General features: G+C 43.9%; 1 protein-coding gene across 1 annotated transcript in view; it reads left to right on the plus strand.

Moving 5' to 3' along the window:
• The window catches only part of SEMA3D (semaphorin 3D), a 182,451-nt gene that overhangs the window by 107,323 nt on the left and 56,118 nt on the right, over positions 1 to 19,010 (plus strand). Inside the window, exons 9-10 of the mRNA XM_081911730.1 lie at positions 14,878 to 14,992; positions 18,924 to 18,993. Coding sequence (XP_081767856.1) covers positions 14,878 to 14,992; positions 18,924 to 18,993 — 185 coding nt within the window. The remainder of the gene's footprint in view (positions 1 to 14,877; positions 14,993 to 18,923; positions 18,994 to 19,010) is intronic.

The following is a 19,010-nucleotide window of genomic DNA, read 5'->3' on the forward strand; positions in this document are numbered from 1 at the left end:
TCCCTTGCTTAAAACCTAGAGAAAACAATACTTCAGTGAGTTTTGTGTGCCAACACCGTGCACTTTGTTTGAGACCATAAATTGACTTTTTCAGAGCACAAACAAATCCCTGTTTTACCTGTACGCCATCAGGTGGAAGCATATAAAGTGATTCATGTAGAGATCCGTACAGAAAAGCTGTATTCACATCATGGTGACTAATGTGTAGATTCTCCTCTGCAGCTAGCTTGAGCATAAGCCTAATGCTCTCATACCTCACTGTGGGTGAGTAGGTCTCATGATAGTCTTCACCTGGTACCTGTGCAAATCCTCTGGCTACCAACCTGGCTTTGTGTCTGACTATCTTTCCATTTTGATCAGTCTTCGCTTTGAAGACCCATTTGCTTCCAAGCAATTTCATTCCTGGAACTACTGGAACAAGGTCCCATGTTTTGTTCCTTTCCAAGGAATCAAGCTCAGCCTTCATGGCATTTAACCATGGCTCAGCTTCCTTTGAATCCAAATCCTGGATTTCTTGGAAACTTGAAGGTTCAAAAACCTTCTTGGAGCTTTTAACAGCTGTTACTGCTATCTTGGCAAACTCATCAGCAAATCTCTTTGGAGGTCTGCCTTTTGTGGCTCTCTGTGACCTGCGAATTAGCCTTAGATCTTCAACACTCTCCTCTTCCTTCTTAGGAGAAAAGTGACCTATTGTGAACAATGGTTCCTCCAATTCCTGATCAGAGCTTTCAGAGGGTCGCATAGAGGCTTTCGCACTCTTGAAATCCTCTGAATCATCTGATTCAGTTTCAGACTCAGAATCAGAACCTTCATCAGTGGGTGTGGGTTGTTGCGGTTGCTTTTGACTATCCTCAGTCTCATCACTGTCATCAGGATAACATTGGAAAATTCCCACATTCTCCCCCCACTTGGCATTGTACTCAACACTTCTTGTGAGCTTAATCTCCTTAGACTCAGTCATCATTATTCTGTAAGACCCTTTCTGATAACCTAGAAAGATACCATGCAAACCACGCTTGTCTAACTTGGAGTTTTGTGGTGAGTGAACCCACATGTCCGAACCAAAAATTTTCATGTGTTTGATGTATGGCTTCTTGCCAAACATCTTCTCATAGGGGGTACAACCAATCGCTGAAGATAACCTGCGATTATAACTGTAAGTGAAACATGAGAGAGCTTCGGCCCAATAACTCTTTGGAAGATTTGCATCATGCAGCAAGGTTTTTAACCCTTGAAGCAATGTTTGATTTGCTCGTTCCGCAAGCCCATTCTGCCATGGCGAGCGAGGACTAGACAAATCATGTTGAATTCCTTTCTCAGCCAGAAAAGCTTCAAACTGCTGAGAAGTGAACTCTCCCCCCCGGTCGGTGAAAAGAATTTTAATCTTCTTACCATGCACATTTCCCAACCAAGCACAGAATTCCTTGAACCTAGGAAAAGCCTCTGATTTCTGCTTGAGATTGTACACATAAATATACCTGGAAAATGCATCAATGAGAACCATGAAGTACCTATTTCCACCCAAAGAGGGCGCTAGTGGTCCAACCAAATCAGCATGAATAATTTGGTATGGTTCTGTAGCTTGCCTAGTAGGCACCTTACCTTTCGCAGCCATTTTCACCTTGTTTGCTGCGCATGCCTTGCACTTCATGTGGTACCTGCAGGGTTTAATAGTCATACCTTCAACCAAGGCAGGCATTTTTGATACTGCCTCAAAATGCAAATGTCCAAATTTCCTGTGAAAATCGTGAATACATTCTGCATGCAAACTTTTGTTAGAACCTGCAATGCAACAAGTGTCATCTTGCACAACATCATCATAATACAAAAGAAATAAACAATCAACAAATTCAGCATACAATTGATAATCATTTTTCTTGGTGATGATGCATCTTTTGTTTTTAAAGGAAACGTCTATTTTCCGCTCCATCAGCTGTCCAACGCTAAGCAGATTATGTTTCGCGTCCGGCACATAAAGCACGTCCTGTATCGATAAGTCCAAACTGTGAAGAACAACAGTTCCGTAGCCTTTACTGGGGATTGTGTGGTCATCCGCCTGGTGAATCGCACCTTCCTGCGGTGTAAAAGACACGAACAGTCGCTTATCGTTGCACATGTGATGCGTTGCAGCTGAATCAACAACGAAAAAAGATCTAGACTTCTTCTGGACCTCAGCAACCTCTGCAACCTTTGCAACCTTTGGAGCGAAGCGTGAGACCATTGCCTTGTGCTGCGTTGTCCTGGACACCGGACCTTTGCCTTTGCTCTGGCCTTTTCCACGCGATGAGCTTCCGCTGCGCTGCTCTGTCTTGGCCCTGGGATATTTGCATTCCCTCTTCATATGGCCTAGACGTCCACACGAGTAGCATTTCACTGCCTTCAAAGCTTTGGCGCCATCTGGTGGTTCCACTGCACTATGGGATGACGTCTGTGAAGACTCCCCCTTTCCCATGCAGCTATCACCTCGGCGATCTGCTTCAGTCTGAATCATGGCAGTATCATAGTCCACTGTCAGCTGAGCAGTTGGCTGTACAGCAATCTGAGTTGCAACAGACTCCCAACCTGAACCCAAAGATTGTAGTATCATGAAGGAATACACAGCCTCTGGAAAGTTGAGTCCTCTCTGTTGCAGCTCATGTCTCAGATTCTGCATCTCCATCAGATGTATACGCACATCTCCACCTTCAGCAAGAGCCATATTATGCAGCTTGTTGAAGTAAAACATAGTGGACCCAGCTTCTGTCCTTAAGTGAGCCTCTTTCAAAGCATCCCAAATTTCTTTGGCTGAGGTCTTATCACGCAATAGACAGAGCTCTTCTGGGGATACTATCAACGTAAGAGTTCCCCTTGCTTTGGAATCCTTAGCTTCCCATGCATCTGTAATTGGAGCTGGGGGGGTTGTCTGTAATCACCTCAAACAGACCCTCTTTCCGCAGAATTGCCTCTGCATACAAAACCCAGTCCGCGTAATTTTTCTTATTGAGCTTAGGAATCCCACAAGCATCCTGAAGGGCCATCATGACTCTGGCATTCGCCTTCTGCGTCATGTCTGCTGCTTTAAATCAAGCTGCTGTATACATGCTGCTTCTGTGTACAGCTGCTTCAATCCAAAGGCAATCTCAAAACAGCCTCTGCCTTGCCTGTGCTGCTTTCTGTATGCTACGTTGCTTATCTGCAGCTGTTTCAAACTGCATTCCAAAAGCAAGCTCAAAAGTGATAGTCCCCAAGTGCTTTCTCAATGTTGCCCTTTAATTTTTGCTGCGTCACATTTGCAGCTGCTTTGAAACAACAGCACTTTACTTTCGTTTTCCCCCAGCATAGCGTCCCTTTGAGCCATTTGCCTGTGCCGCGGCAAAACCGGCTATAAAAGTTCAAAGTCCAGCCATAAAGCCATTAATTAGAAGCTGGCAGGCTGCCCGGAGCAGTAGCACATACCTTCATCAATCATCTTGACGCGCAGAGCAGATACCGTGCGTTCCGTCTCTCTGCTGCTTTCCGATGCTTTGCCGGCACTTTGTCTCCTTGCTCCTTTGTTGCTTTGCCAGGAGCCCGACTTCTGAAGACCAACTCCAAAACACTGCATTTTTCTGGGCCCATAACCAAATGTAGTTGATAAGCAGTGTCCAGTGCACAGCGGAATGATGAGAAGTATGAGCCAACATGCTCTATACTACTTTATTTACAGTTCAAAGCTGGTAAGTTACAGAAAAACATCTTCCCTCTGCTGGAGCAGAGAAAGCGTCATCTCTCCTCTAAGGCACGGAGAGAATCACAAACTGAAACTGCAAAGAACAGTGAAAAACAGGAAACCAGTGTACGTCACATCCAGTCTCCCATTCCCGTGGGAACCCAACAGTACAGACTCTGTGGAATGTAAACAACCTGTCTCGTGACAAGCACTTCTGCTGCTCAGTGAGGGAAGCAGAAACCAACAAGATCAACATCGGGAAGAAGGGATAAAGATCTACCTTGGAGTCTACTGCTTCTGTGGACCCTGCCATCTGAGGTGGTTGTCTCCCCTTGCCTTCCAGGAGGGCTAGGCCTGCCACCAGAACATACTGCCATATGGGTAGAAGAGGCCTAAAGTTAAGGATCGGAGCATATATTATTGAAACTAACATACAGAATGCATTATATTGGGTGAGGGGCTACTTAGCAAAATTGTGTATTTTAGGCAAAATTGCATGGGGGGGGGAATGTGGCTATTAGGAGAAAATTGCCCTAAGCTGCTGCTGAATTTTGATGAGGACTTTTAAAAAGAAACAATAAACTATCAATGTAGAAATGAGGAGAACTGAAGATTGGAAAAATGAGAAACAGAAAGAAACCAGAACTGATGGATGGGCCTATCCTTACCTAAGACAGCTTTAAAATACTTGTTTTTGTCCTTTTACCTGCATGGCTGATGTTGCCTTGGCAGTTGCTGCCATCCCATAGTTGCGAGGGGTTGGGTTGGCAGACCCTTTTGCACTTATCTGGACCAGCTTGAGAGCAACTGTGGATCCAGCAGCAGCCACGTTGCTGGAGGTATACATTCAAGGAGGATTAAACACAAGCACCTGCAGCAGATGGATTTACCTGTATGGATTATATGCAATAATGTTTCTGAGGACTCCTTTGATGGCACAGAGGGGTGGTGCCAAAATCTGCAGTTACTGGGCTTCAGCAACAGATCTCAATTACTGAGTCCTTCAGATGTATTCGGAGCCTGCCTGAGCCTGCTCAAGGGATGCCAGAAGCTCTCCTCCCCATGAATCTGCTGGAGTAGATCTTTGGGGTGATGTGGGGGTGCACTGGGGCAGGAAAGGGTTAGATAGAACTCATAGAAATTACCCCACCCCCTTAAATTCACATCTATATTTTCAGTATTCCTAGTTTATCCTCGTTGTTGACATATCGGTGGGCCATAAAAGAGAAGTCTGGTGGTTCCAGAGAAATAAGCAGACACATGTTTATTGAACCAGTTCTGTAATTTACTGCCTTCTTAAATCCTCATACTAGAGACCTGTTAGAGCAAGGTGTTGATGGTTAAACCAGAAGGCAAAACTGGTTCAAACTTCAAGGAATTGTACCATCCGCACATCAAAAAAAATATAAATTGAAATAAAATTGTATAAAAACAAATACATATCACATAATTTTTTCTTGCAATTATCAACCTTTTACAGCAGTGGAAACAGCAAGTGAAGGGAAGGAATGTTGAATGAGTGAACCACATCAGCTCTGGAAACAGCTTTTGTTTGAACTATGTGTGAGAGATTATTTTAGCTCCCATTGCTGGCCAGCCTTGCAGACTTCCCATTACTTTTTTAGAGCTGTAATTTTCTCACATCAGATGTGCCGAATTATGGGGTTAGCTGCGGAAAACCTGACTCCTGAGTTCGAAAATATTTTCACATCATGTCCGGAAGTTTTCCTCCCCTGAATTATTTTTGGAGTGATTTCAAATTAGGAAGTCCAAGTACGCAATGTAGAATTGTCTCTAGTACAATTTCTGTGAAATGGAGAAAGTAAAAGAAGGGAGGCATTTTACCAGAATATAAGACTGAATCTACCAGGCTCCTTGATGAAGTCTAATGAAATGAAGAGCAAAAAGAAGCCTACAAATGGTCTTGACACCCACCAAATGGGAATGACTCCCACCCATCCAGACAATGATGAAGGGGGGCACTGTACCCTCTTGTCTTCAGGCCACCCCTCACATCATTCATGGCAAAGGCTACATCAAGAGTATGCCCCGGTCGATGTGTTAGACTGGGTCTCCCGTTGAGGTAGCCCCTGGACATTGCTCATGGGTTGAGAATTGTTGGCTCTCATTGGCTCCCATGTGGTGGTGAGTACTCCAACAGCATTTCTATTTCTCTCTCACACCCAACACTGAACGCAAACCCTCTAAGCCCATCCTGGGGTCAACAGGTTTTCTTTTGAAGGAGGTGGAACTCCTGAGGTCCATGGTGACACACCCTGCCTGACCCTCCAGTCTTGCCTTGTTCTGCACTGAGGATCCAGTCAGGCATTCCAGAGTTAGGTCAGTCTCACCTAGATCACCCACCCAGATGTCAGTGGTACCTGCCCTTCATCCATAATAAAGAAATGGATGAGCATGGTCTAATTTTGGATCGACCTGGAGCTATGCAACAGCACAGTTGAACGAGGGAGCCCAGCAAATAAGGAGGCAGGCACTTCTGAGGAGTGGAGGGGTCAAGAAGGAGGGTGGAGACCAAGTAACTAGACTTCAGCTGCTCCACCCAAAAATTACCACCCTCCATGGGTGGCCTGTCCTGTTTCACCACCTGAGGCAATGTTGGGAATGGGCCACCCTACCATCAAAGCCTCGCTTACCACGGTCACATGGCAGCAGTTTCTAACAAGATTGCATAAGATCTCACTGAACTTTCACAAGATCTCTCTGTGCATCCCCTGTGGGATTCTGCTGCCTGAGGTGGTTGCTTCAGTCCACTTTATGGGTGGGCTGGCCTGCCCACCCCCCATGACCACAAAATTGTCAAAATTGAGGCAGTATCCTGGTATTCCCTGCCACATGTCCACACAGAAACATATTAATACCACTCTGCATTAAAGTACGTTACATGTTTACAGTAACATTAGAGTAATGATGCTTTTTCCCGTGTTGGTAATACGGTTAGAATTGCACACTCTTCTGGTTCAACAAAATGATGGCAGTCTAACAATGTATTAGGAAGAGCACAGCAGTTCTCTCAATTTTTATGTCTCTGGATGTTGGCCAGGTTCATCTTATCCTAGGCTGCTAAGTTTTTAGGAAATGTCCAAAAGAATCTGCAATTTATCCTGGTGGAGTAGTCAATCCCATAATGAACTCTGGGTAAATAGATTCCCATGCCACAGCTTATTGTGGTCAATGACTCTCTTTAAATATTGTGTTTATATCTGCACAAAATGGTCTCTTGCTGCTGGTCAATACTGTAATAACAGCAACTATTTAAACAGCCCATCCTGTTCACAATGCACAATTCACACTTGAACCTTGTGGCAGGGACTTGGTTTTCTACAGGCAAGCATTGTGAGCAATGATGGATTTACTGAGGCAAAGTACTGTTACTGGGAAACCACAAATGTAATGGTGCATTTAAAGTAAATAAGCTTATGGAGCTAAGAAAATTAGAACATCTTTTTTTTTTAAAATGTTTTTATTGGTTTTTTTTCACATAATAAGAACAAACAAAACAAACACAAACATTAAAAACAAACAACAAAAATTGACTTCCCCATGCCTTCCCTTCGCCACATCCTTGTTTTACCATTTTTTCGAGCAACTCATCGATCAGTCTTTAGTCAAGTCCCTTTTAAGTTTTCTTAAAGTTTAAGATTTACAGCTGTAATTCTTTGTTTCCTACCCCTTAACATCTTATCAGTCCACAATTTTACAGTAGTTTTTTAGATATGTTTTAAATTTCCCCCAGTCCTCTTCCACTGTCTCTTTCCTCTGGTCACGGATTCTGCCGGTCATCTCTGCCAATCCCATATATTCCATCACCTTCGATTGCCATTCTTCCAGAGTAGGTAATTCTTGCATCTTCCAATACTTTGCCAACAGGATTCTTGCTGCTGTGGTTGCATACATAAAGAATGTCTTATCCTTCTTTGGTACCAATTGGCCGACCATGCCCAAGAGAAAAGCCTCCGGTTTCTTAACAAATGTCCACTTAAGGACTTTCTTAATTTCATTATAGATCATTTCCCAGTAGGCCTTAATCTTTGGGCAGGTCCACCAAAGATGGTAAAAAGTACCTTCAGCCTCGTTACATTTCCAACATTTGTTATTGGGCAGGTGATAGATCTTTGCAAGTTTGACTGGGGTCATGTACCACCTATAGATCATTTTCATTATATTCTCTTTCAGGGCATTGCATGCCGTAAATTTAACACCGGTGGTCCATAACTGTTCCCAGTCGTCAAACATAATGTCATGACCAATATCCTGTGCCCATTTAATCATAGCTGATTTCACTGTTTCATCCTGTGTATTCCATTTCAGCAGCAAATTATACATTTTAGATAGATTTTTAGTATTGGATTCTAACAATTCTGTTTCTAACTTTGACCTCTCCTTCTGAAAACCAAGTTTCCTGTCCTGCTTAAACATCTCATTTATCTGACGGTAGTGTAACCAATCTCGAACTTTATGCTTTAGCTTCTCGAAACTTTGTAGCTTCAGTTTTTCGCCATCATATTCTAAAATTTCACAATACTTAGGCCAATTAGAGTCCATGTTAATTTTTTTCACTGCTTTCGCTTCCATTGGTGACAACCACCTAGGAGTTTTACTTTCCAGTAAATCCTTATATCTATTCCAAACATTGTACAATGCTTTCCTGACAATATGGTTTTTAAAACTTTTATAAATCTTTACCTTGTCCTACCACAGATATGCATGCCAACCAAAGCTATTGTCATATCCTTCCAGATCAAGAATGTCTGTGTCTTCAAGAAGTAGCCATTGCTTCAACCAGCAAAAGGCTGCTGATTCATAATAAAGTCTTAAGTCCGGCAGGGCAAAGCCCCCTCTATCTTTTGCATCAGTTAAGATCTTAAATTTTATTCTGGGCTTTTTGCCCTGCCAGACAAATTTAGATATGTCTTTCTGCCACTTCTTGAAACAGTCCATTTTGTCTAGAATCTGCAACGTCTGAAATAAAAACAACATTCTTGGCAATACATTCATCTTAATAACAGCAATTCGGCCTAACAAGGAGAGTTTCAGCCTAGACCATATGTCTAGATCTTTTTTAACTTCTGTCCAGCATTTTTCATAGTTATCCTTAAATAGATTCACATTTTTTGATGTCAGATTTACCCCCAGGTACTTAACCTTTTTTCCTATTTCCAACCCAGTTTCACTTTGAAACCTATCTTTCTCCTCTTTTGTTAAATTTTTTTCCAGCACCTTTGTTTTCTGTTTGTTCAGTTTGAATCCTGCGACCTGGCCGAATATCTCCATTAATTCTAAAACTCTTTTGGTACTAGCTTCTGGCTGTTGCAAAGTTAGCACTAAGTCATCTGCAAATGCCCTTAACTTATATTGTTTGGATCCGACCTGTATTCCTTTTACCAGCTGGTCCTTCCTAATCATGTTTAATAAAACCTCCAGGACAGATATAAACAGTAAAGGGGATATAGGGCATCCCTGTCGTGTACCTTTCTCTATTGATATTTCATCCATTACCACATTGTTCACAATTAGTTTCGCTCTTTGTTCAGAATATATTGCACCTATACCGTTTTCAAACCCTTGGCCTACCCCCATCCCATGGAGATTCTTCTTCATAAATTTCCAAGAAATGTTGTCAAAGGCCTTCTCCGCGTCCACAAAGATCAGAACTGCCTTCCTATTAATGTCTACCTCTAGCATCTCCAAAATGTCTATAATGTTCCTCACATTCTCTGACATATGTCTCCCTGGGAGAAAGCCTGTTTGGTTCTTATGAATCTCCTCCACCAAAACTCTCTTAAATCTTTTTGCCAAAACGTCTGCAAAAATTTTATAATCCACATTCAAGAGTGATATAGGGCGGTAGTTTTTAACTTGATGTTTCTCAGTTTCTGTCTTCGGTATAAGTGAGATGAATGCTTCTTTCCACGATTCGGGAGCCTTTTTCCCCTCTAATATCTGATTGCATACTTCCTTCAATGGCTGTATTAGCCATTCTTTAAGATCTTTGTAGTATTTCGCAGTCAAACCATCTGGTCCTGGTGATTTCCCCAATTTCATATTCTGGATGGCACCCTCTATTTCTTGTTCTGTAATTTTTTCATTCAAAATCCTTTTATTTTGTTCTGAAATCTTTGATAGTCCATATTTTTTAACAAATTCCTCTATTTCTTGTTCGTTTGTAGGCCCTTGTGCATAAAGTTTTTTGAAAAAGCTTTGAAAACAATTACTTATTTCATTTGGTTTGTTGATAATTTTCCCATCTATTTCCAGGGATGTCACAGTGTTTAACTTTTGCCTCTTTTTCAGTTGCCATGACAGCAGTTTCCCACATTTATCTGCCGATTCAAATGTCTTTTGTCTCATTTGCTTTATCTTCCATTCTATTTCTTGATTCATCAATTCCATATATTGCGTCTGATGATATTTTATTTCTCTTAAGATCTCATGAGACTTCGGTTTAGATCTCAGTTTCTTTTCTCCTTCTTTTATCTGGTTCAAAATCTTTTCCTTCCTCTCATTTTGTTTCTTCCTTTTTATAGAATTTTGCTGAATTAGGAATCCACGCATCACGGCCTTACTTGCGTCCCATACTGTTCTTTTTTCCACCTCCGTTCTCAAATTTATCTCAAAGTAATCCTTCAATATTTTTTGGGCCTTTTGATAAATTTCTTCATCTCTAAATAGGGTGTCATTCATTCTCCATCTGAAGGTTCCAGCCGTTGTTAATTTCATTTCCATCTTGACTGCATTATGGTCAGAGCAGGTTTTTGTGCAGATTTCTGTTTTTTTCACTCTTGGTGCCAGACTGCTAGAAATCCAAATTTGATCAATTCTAGTCCAGGTCATTTTTGCTTCCGAGAAGAAGGTTCCCTCTCTTTCCAGAGGGTTCCTAGTTCTCCAAATGTCAATCAAGTCCATGGTGTCAGTGAGTTCAAAGAAGGTCTTTGGTAGTCTCCCGTCCTTAGATATTACTTGTCTTTGTGCCTTGTCCATGTTTGTGGAGACAACTCCGTTGAAATCTCCCATCATTATGATTTTAAAGTCCATAAAGTCCATTAAAGTCTCATGCAACTTCTTGAAGAACTCTGCCTTCCCCTCATTAGGTGCATAAACTCCAACAATTAAGATCTTTTCTCCTTGAATTTGAGTTTCTACTGCCAGGTATCTTCCGTCATCATCTTTAAAGATCAATTTTGGTTCCCATTTTTCCTTGGCATAAATCACCACCCCTCTTTTCTTAACTTTGTCTGAGGAAACAAATTCCAGTCCTAATCTCTTATTTATCAAAAGTTTCCTGTGTATCCTGGCAATATGGGTTTCTTGCAAACAGATTATATCTAGCTGTTCTTTCTTTAATATGTGAAAAACTTGATCTCTTTTTCGGGGATGGGAAAATTAGAACATCTTTGTCCATTTCAGGATAGAATAGCTCAGGGAATTTATTAAATGTGACCAGAGAATTTTCTCTAATGCAACCTACTGTAGCTGTGTGTGTGTGTGTGTGTGTGGTGTATTTCTTTTTGCCAGTAATATCAACTCTCTCCTTACGTATGCAAGGAGAACTCAAGAGCTTCTTTCTTTTTGATTTTCATTTATTTCCTGCTGTTCTTGCCAGGAATTTCCTTTGATAGATGCTTTTGCATAACTTGCTGCAGGCACTAATTAATAAGCAACTTCTTCAAATTCCACATGTTGTCTGGTTTGACTTACACAGCTGCTTTCTGTAATTATTACTTTTAAACTGCAATGCATTTCCATTTCTCAGTGTCCTCCAGCTTGATTGATGTCCAGAAAACTTCCTATGCATTCAGCTGTTCTTTCTTGACGTGTGTCATTTTGACTTACAGTAAGATTTAGGAATGGCAAGCTGCAGATGTTCTCTTAATTTCCCCCTTGGCATCTGTTCTCTTCTGTGGTTGTGATTTGCAAAGTCTGCATGCTGTGTTCTGTGCAGTACAGCTTACTTACCTGGCTGGTGTGGATTGCATGAGCCTCAATGAAGATGAAGCAAAATACATTGGCTTTTCCTCTACCTATGTTTGTAGATCATACTCAAGTGGGAGAGAGACACATATCTCCCACTGGCAGGTGTGTGATGTATCTCTGTAAAATGACATATTGCCATGGGGCACACAGGAGGAGAGGAAATGTCTCCTCTCTTGCTGCTTCTACAGAATGTGCCTCATAGTTCAAAAAGTACTGAGTAGAAGATTCAAATGAATGCCTAAGATTAACATGGAAAGCACCTGTTTCATATTGATAATTGACTAGTAGGCCTCCCATTGGCATTCTCTGATATCTTTCTTTCTCCTGTTAGCCAACAGGGTGAGCTAGCCTAGCCAAGCATGGCATCAGCACATCCTTCATGTTATGTTTGGAACCCAGACTCCATCTTGGAGGGCAACAAATGGTTGCAGCCATCACAATTTGCTTTCATTTTCTCAGGAGCAGCTGTTGCTCAAAGTGTGGTTCCTGCTGGCAAAGCGTCTCCATTTCTAGTTTTGAATTAGGTACCTCCCTGAGCACGCTCACCTTTCCTTTTGAGTGTCAAGGTCTTTGAAAACAAACTGCCCCAAACACCCATATTGACCTGGCATTAGCATGTGATGGTTAAGGACCGCAGTACATCAAGGACTGGCTCTCCTCAAAGGAACTGACCAGGATCCTGCAATCATCCTCTGAAGCCCTTCTTCATGTGCTTCCTCAGCAAGAAGTCCAGAGGGTGGCAACACAAGGACAGGCCTTTTCCACAGTGGCTCCCCATTTGTGGAAAGCTCTCTCCTGGCAGGCAGGAGGGAGACGCCATTTTGTGGTTTGTTTCAGGTGCCAAAATGTCTTGGGCTGACCCTGCCTGACAGGGAGACATTCTCTTGTCCTGAGGGCAGATGAACTAATGGTTTAACAGCCCTTTCCTTTTCCTAGGGAACTCACAGCTCTCAGTTCCCAGGACTCTTTGGGGGAAGCCGTGACTGTTTAAAGTGGTGTGACGCTGCTTTAAATGTATAGTGCACATATTCCCCCATATTCCCACATACAGAAAACTCCTGTTTGAGGTAGTTTGGCTGGTTTCATGAAAAAAGAAAATGCATAAAGATTTCTCTGTCCAATCCTCTCTGTGGATTCACAGGCCACAGCCCCTATTGGGGCCTCCTCAAGTGCTTTCACCAAGCCTGAACCTTGTTCTTAACCTCTATCTTGCTTTAATGCTGTATTGTTTTTAACACTTGATTGGAAGCCACCCAGAGTGGCTGGGGAAACTCAGCCAGATGGGCGAGGTATAAATTATTATTACAGTATTATTATTATTATTATTATTATTATTATTATTATTATTATTATTATTATTTCACATGGCTGGAATCTAGCCTTCTCTATGAAAGTCAGAGTCAAACCATCCATTGTTCTGCCCCCTTTTGGCCCATCAGTGCCACACGTTTTGCCCACGGGGGAATCAAATGTGGCCAAAGGCTGGAAAAGGCCTCCACCCCAAATTTATGATAACCAGATATAAAGAAACAAGGAATTCCAGCCACATGTGCTTCTCTTTCCAGCCATGTGATTCTGAATTTCATTGAAGGTGCTGATGGATGCAGTACTTGCTTCAGCTTGCGTCTGACTGTTAAAACGTTATAATAGGATGTTTCTGAAAGCGGTGTGCTTTTCTTAGGCAGCTCTGTGCCGTTATTCCAGTTCTTCTTGCCAAATATGATTGTGATCAGAGAAGTGGTGAACTGTTCATGATGGTCTACAAGATAGTTACATTGTCTCCCTAGCATATAATTGCCCTGAATTTCTTAGTACCTTTTCCTTCCCCTCCCGAAAAAGTCAGTTCAGATTTTCCATGTGACTATAGTTTTACTGTAATTGACCAAGGTTAAATATCTCCCTCACATTTGGCAGCCTTCCTGTACGTGCTTCTGACACCCAGGCACAAGTGAATAGCAGACTTTTGATAGGTACTTTCTTGTTCCTTGGAAGGAGTCACTTGTAGGCGGAGCGCTAGGGTTTCCTTACAGTTTAAGAGACTACTAAGCAGTAGGTGCTAATTAAGTTGTTATTCATAGTGAAATGAAAACCCTTAAGAGCTTTATCTAGCAATATAATGAGGTTTATTGTAAAGACAACTAAGAGCCCTGTGGCACCCTATAGTCTGAATTCATTGTGGCCAAATGTACTTTTTGTAGAAGGTGCACAAAGGCAGATTATCAGCCCACTGCTGTCCCCTGCACTCAACTGAGGACCTTCTGTTTTCCATCAGCTGTGTCCAGGGCATAGACACCATTGGAAAGGGGAAGAACTAAAGAACAGAACTGAGATGAAAAATGAAGCTATGAAAATCATATCCCAGACAACTCTTGTTCGTACAACGTGCAGTTGTTTAGCATCTGTGTTCAATTGTCTGGAGCTGGTGTGCTTACCTGTGGTCCTCCAGGTATTGTTGGACTCCAATAAATTGTTGGACTCCGATATAGAAAAAGTTGCAAGGCTATCAGCCAGGTGCCCTTCTCTGAGAAGGTCATTCCAAAGAGAGGTACTATCACCAGGAATGCCTGAGATCCAGTTGATCCTGTTGATACAAAGCTCGCCTCCAATCAGATATTTTGTTTGCCCCTTCTCACCCCCTGCCTCTCAGATATTCTTTTCTGGTGCTGCTATTCATAGACTCATAGAGTTGGAAGGGACCCCTGGGGGTCATCATGTCCAACCCCCTGCAGTGCAGGAATCTCGGCTCAAGCATCCATGACAGATGGCCACCTAGGCTCTACTCAAAAACCATCCAAGGATTCATTGCATAGGTGCTACCAGGATTTTATGAGACATGTTAGTTGTATGAGTTGAGTCTACCTGTGTCAGACTGGAGCCTACATATGGAAAAAGAAGTTCATCTGTCTATGTCGGGCCCAGAGAAAGGTGAGGTGCTTGTGCTGGGGGTACACTGGGTGACAGTGATCCCACTAGTCCACAAATGGCTGCTCAGCTTGTTAAAATCTCCTGCAGCTAAGTATTCTGCTCCAATCCAGTGTAGAAAATGCTGTATTATCTCTTCATTTTCCTAACTTCCCCCTCCCCCGAAAAAGTTTTCTTTCTGAAAAACAGGCCTGTTACACCTTTTCAAGCTGTTTAGGTGAAAGTCTTCCTTTCTTTCCAGCAGAAATTAAATTACATTATTTCTTTTCCATCAGAACGACATGGGGGGCCAGCGCAGTCTGATAAACAAGTGGACCACGTTCCTGAAAGCCAGGCTCATTTGCTCGATCCCAGGTCCAGAGGGAGCAGCTACACATTTTGACGAGCTACGTAAGTGAATTTCGGCTTTAGTGGTTGTCTTTCTCTCCCATCCCTTCTTTAATCACAGAACATCAAGACTCTATAAACCCATTTTCTTCATTTGAAAGTAGCTGCTACTGGGGGCATGGGAAATTTCTTTAAACTCTCACTTCCCAAATTGCCCCCAAAATGGGCTCAGCTGTAAGGTAGACAGACAATATGGAACAAAAATGTGTACAGTGTAATCTTTCTCTGTAGAGGTCAACTAACAGTCCCCTGATGTTTAGGGGACTTTTGTGGACACGGGTGGCGCTGTGGGTAAAAGCCTCAGCGCCTAGGGCTTGCCGATCGAAAGGTCGGCGGTTCGAATCCCCGCGGCGGGGTGCGCTCCCGTCTTTCGGTCCCAGCGCCTGCCAACCTAGCAGTTCGAAAGCAACCTCGGGTGCAAGTAGATAAATAGGGACCGCTTTCTAGCGGGAAGGTAAACGGCGTTTCCGTGTGCGGCTCTGGCTCGCCAGAGCAGCGATGTCACGCTGGCCACGTGACCCGGAAGTGTCTTCGGACAGCGCTGGCCCCTGGCCTCTTGAGTGAGATGGGCGCACAACCCCAGAGTCTGTCAAGACTGGCCCGTACGGGCAGGGGTACCTTTACCTTTACTTAGCCAAGGCGATCCCTGTAAGCAGGTTTTGTTGTCATAAAATTTGCTTGTTCAGACGCAGAGACCTCCCCCCTAAATAAATTAACACATGACTCAAATTTTGGTTTTGGTTTTTGGCAGAATTTAGGCCACAACTTTATTGATTACAGAAAGTGACTGGTTGCATAGGCTCTGGTTCAATTAGCTCCCTGCCATGCAGGTAGCGCTGACCCAGAGTTCCAGCATAGGTCAGCCAAGGGTGAACCCCCTGGATGAGCACAAAGCTGGGGACAGGCTATCTCCGCCACCCAAATGTCCCCCTGGACTCAGGCAAAACCCCCAATCAGGGGTTGACCAAACCATCGAGTCCCTGGATTCCTTTAACGGAATACCCTTCACACAGGGATGGTGAGAGCGTTCTCCCATCCCTATCACTGAACCAGAGCCTATCTGCAACCTTACAAGTTGTGACAATTTGCTATGCGGCAGGTGAAACCCAAACAGCAACAGCCAATCAGCCAAGTGCGGGAAATTCCTGCCATGCACCTGTCCCAATGACAGACGACACACGACAGCATAGCAAGGTCAAGCACAAACCCTAAAAGTAGGAAGAGGTGGGTGGGTGTTCCAAATGCACGCGCCAAAGAGGAAGCTCTGGGTCATGTGCAGGGGCATAAATAGGTCCCTCAAACCATTTGGACTGCGTCCCATTGGCCAGATTGCACCCAGCTTCAAGGGACCTACCAATCGGGTGTTGTGGCTGACCAATCGTACCCACCCACAACACAGGGTGTCAGTTTCCAAGTCTCACCGCAATACATGCCATGTTTAAGAGAGGACCTCTAGAGAGTACCAAGCCAAAGTTCTGGCCTCCCTTTAGACATGCCGCCGGGTCCTTTATTGGCTGCCTCTTCTGCTGCTCTTCGCACACCGATCTTACTAAATGCAAAGATTTCCACCCATGTGGTTCCTCATGACAGCCAAGTAAGAGCAGCCCTTTGGGACACCTGCGTAACATGTTATACAAAGCTCTGCAAACAAGAATCCTGTGGGTGAGCAAACACTTTTACTCCTCCTAATTGCAACAGCATGTGAGTAATAGCCCAGTGGTGGCAACCCTGCCTGGACAGGTAAACGGAGCCTTGGCGTCTGTATTGCTTTGTACAGGAAAAGCAAGCAGCACACAACAAACCCAGAGAATATATTTGTTTATGACTTGTGCTTAGAAACCGAGCTGGTCACCTCACGTTTTGTGGCAATCTAGATGGCAGGTAGGGGCTCACATGAGCTCACATTTGCATTTTAAGAAACGAAAACCTTGCACATAGAATAAAAGGATGCAAAGGGAAAGGCTGGGCTAGAACCCTTTCCCCTTATATGCTAGCTTTCTATCTGAAGGGAGGGGAGTGCTGCAGGGGAGCATTCCAGCATCTACCCCATGCCTGAAATTGTAGACTTTGGAAACCACTTTAGTGAAGCAGAGCTGCGCCTTCATTGGAGGACGTATCGAGTTTATGAGTCTCGTGGGTGTGGCTCAGTGCAAAAGAAGGAAGGAAAATACAGTGGTACCTCGGTTTACAAACTTAATCCATTCTGGAAGTCCGTTCTTAAACCAAAACCATTCTTAAACCGCCGCCGGTGCCCAGTGGCATCGCAACAGGGTGTGGGGGGGGCATTGCGCCCTGGGTGCAATGTCTGGGGGGTGGGTGACAAGAAGGCAACCCACGGGAGCTCGCCCCGCCATGGCAAGATCCTCCGTTCGTGGCTGCAGCCACGACCAAAGGATCCCGGTGCCGGCGGCAAACCGCTATGTACAGCGCATGTGCAGCATTGCACACATGCACTGTACACAACGACGCTGCACATGCACTTTACATAGTGGTTTGCTGCCAGTTCCGCTTGAGCGCCGTACAGACGGCAGTGGGATCCCTCTGTCGCCGCTACAGCAAAATGTAAAGGATCCTCTGTTCACAGCTGCAGCTGCGAGCAGAGGATACCAGCACCGTCTGTACGGCATTGGAGCACCGCCACTGGCAAACCATGTACAGCGCATGTGTGGCATCACTACGTACGGCGCATGCGTCGGACGTAGTAGCGCTGCACATGCATGCTATGTAGCGGCACCCCGCCCCAGGTGTCACAATGCCTTTGTTCGCCCCTGCCGGTGCCCTTCCACCATTCGGATTCCTTTCTTAAAAGGTAAAGGGACCGACTCTGGGGTTGCGGCGCTCATCTCGCTTTATTGGCCGAGGAAGCCGGTGTACAGCTTCCGGGTCATGTGGCCAGCATGACTAAGTGCACAGAAATGCCATTTGCCTTCCCACCAGAGCGGTACTTATTTATCTACTTGCACTTTGACGTGCTTTCAAACTGCTAGGTTGGCAGGAGCAGGGACCGAGCAACAGGAGCTCACCCCGTCGCGGGGATTTGAACCTTCTGATCGGCAAGTCCTAGGCTCTGTGGTTTAACCCACAGCGCCACCCGTGTCCCATTCCTTTCTTAGACCAAGGTAAAGTTCGCAAACCGGGACACTACTTCTGGTTTTGTGGAATTTGTAAACCAAATCGTTCTTAAACAGGGCTGCTCATAAACCGAGGTACCACTGTAGATGTTCCTGTGTCAGGTCCTCATCTCTACCTGGCCACTCTGTGTCTACAAGCTTTTCAGTCCCAAAGTGGAGAGAATGAGCTGGAGTTTAAAATAACTCTGAATCACAACATTCCATCACACAGAGTAACAGTGGCTTAAATGGCTTAAGCTCTGCCGGTACAAGCATAAGCATGGAGCCCTTTTAGGACTTCAGACACGGATTGATATTTACAGATTTGATAGCTTTTATTTTGGGGGTTTTGTTTTGTTTTTGTTCTGCTTTTGCAGACTGGTTGACACAGCCTCTGTCTGGACACGTGGCCATGGGCCCACGCATGCTCTGCCCAATATTTGTGTAATGTAGGGTACCACAAGAGACACACTCTGCATGTAGCTACTTGCTCCCATACTCTCCTTTTTGACAAGGGGAGATTGCAGGAACACCTGCAACATCTTGCCACATGTTATATTCTGTATGCAGTGAGGGGCAGACACAGAGGCTTACCGCATGTACAGTATCTGCTGTTATGGGTTTGGAGTGTATTAGTGAGGCATACTAATAATTAGGGTCTGGGAAATAGTAAATTATTTGCCGAAGCAACAATAGAAACTAAAAAGTGAGAGCCATTGCTTTATTTTCAGGGGTTAGCCAAAAGTTTGCAAATTTGAAAAATGCATATAAGTAAGAAAATACCTACATACTTAACTTTAAAAGCAACATATTCTCCATTGCAGAAGACGTGTTCTTACTTTCTACGAGAGATGAAAGAAATCCTATGGTTTATGGTGTCTTCACTACCACCAGGTATGCTTTAACTCCTG

Source organism: Podarcis melisellensis (assembly GCF_964234715.1).
Source record: "Podarcis melisellensis genome assembly, chromosome: 5".
NCBI classification, from domain to species: domain Eukaryota; kingdom Metazoa; phylum Chordata; class Lepidosauria; order Squamata; family Lacertidae; genus Podarcis; species Podarcis melisellensis.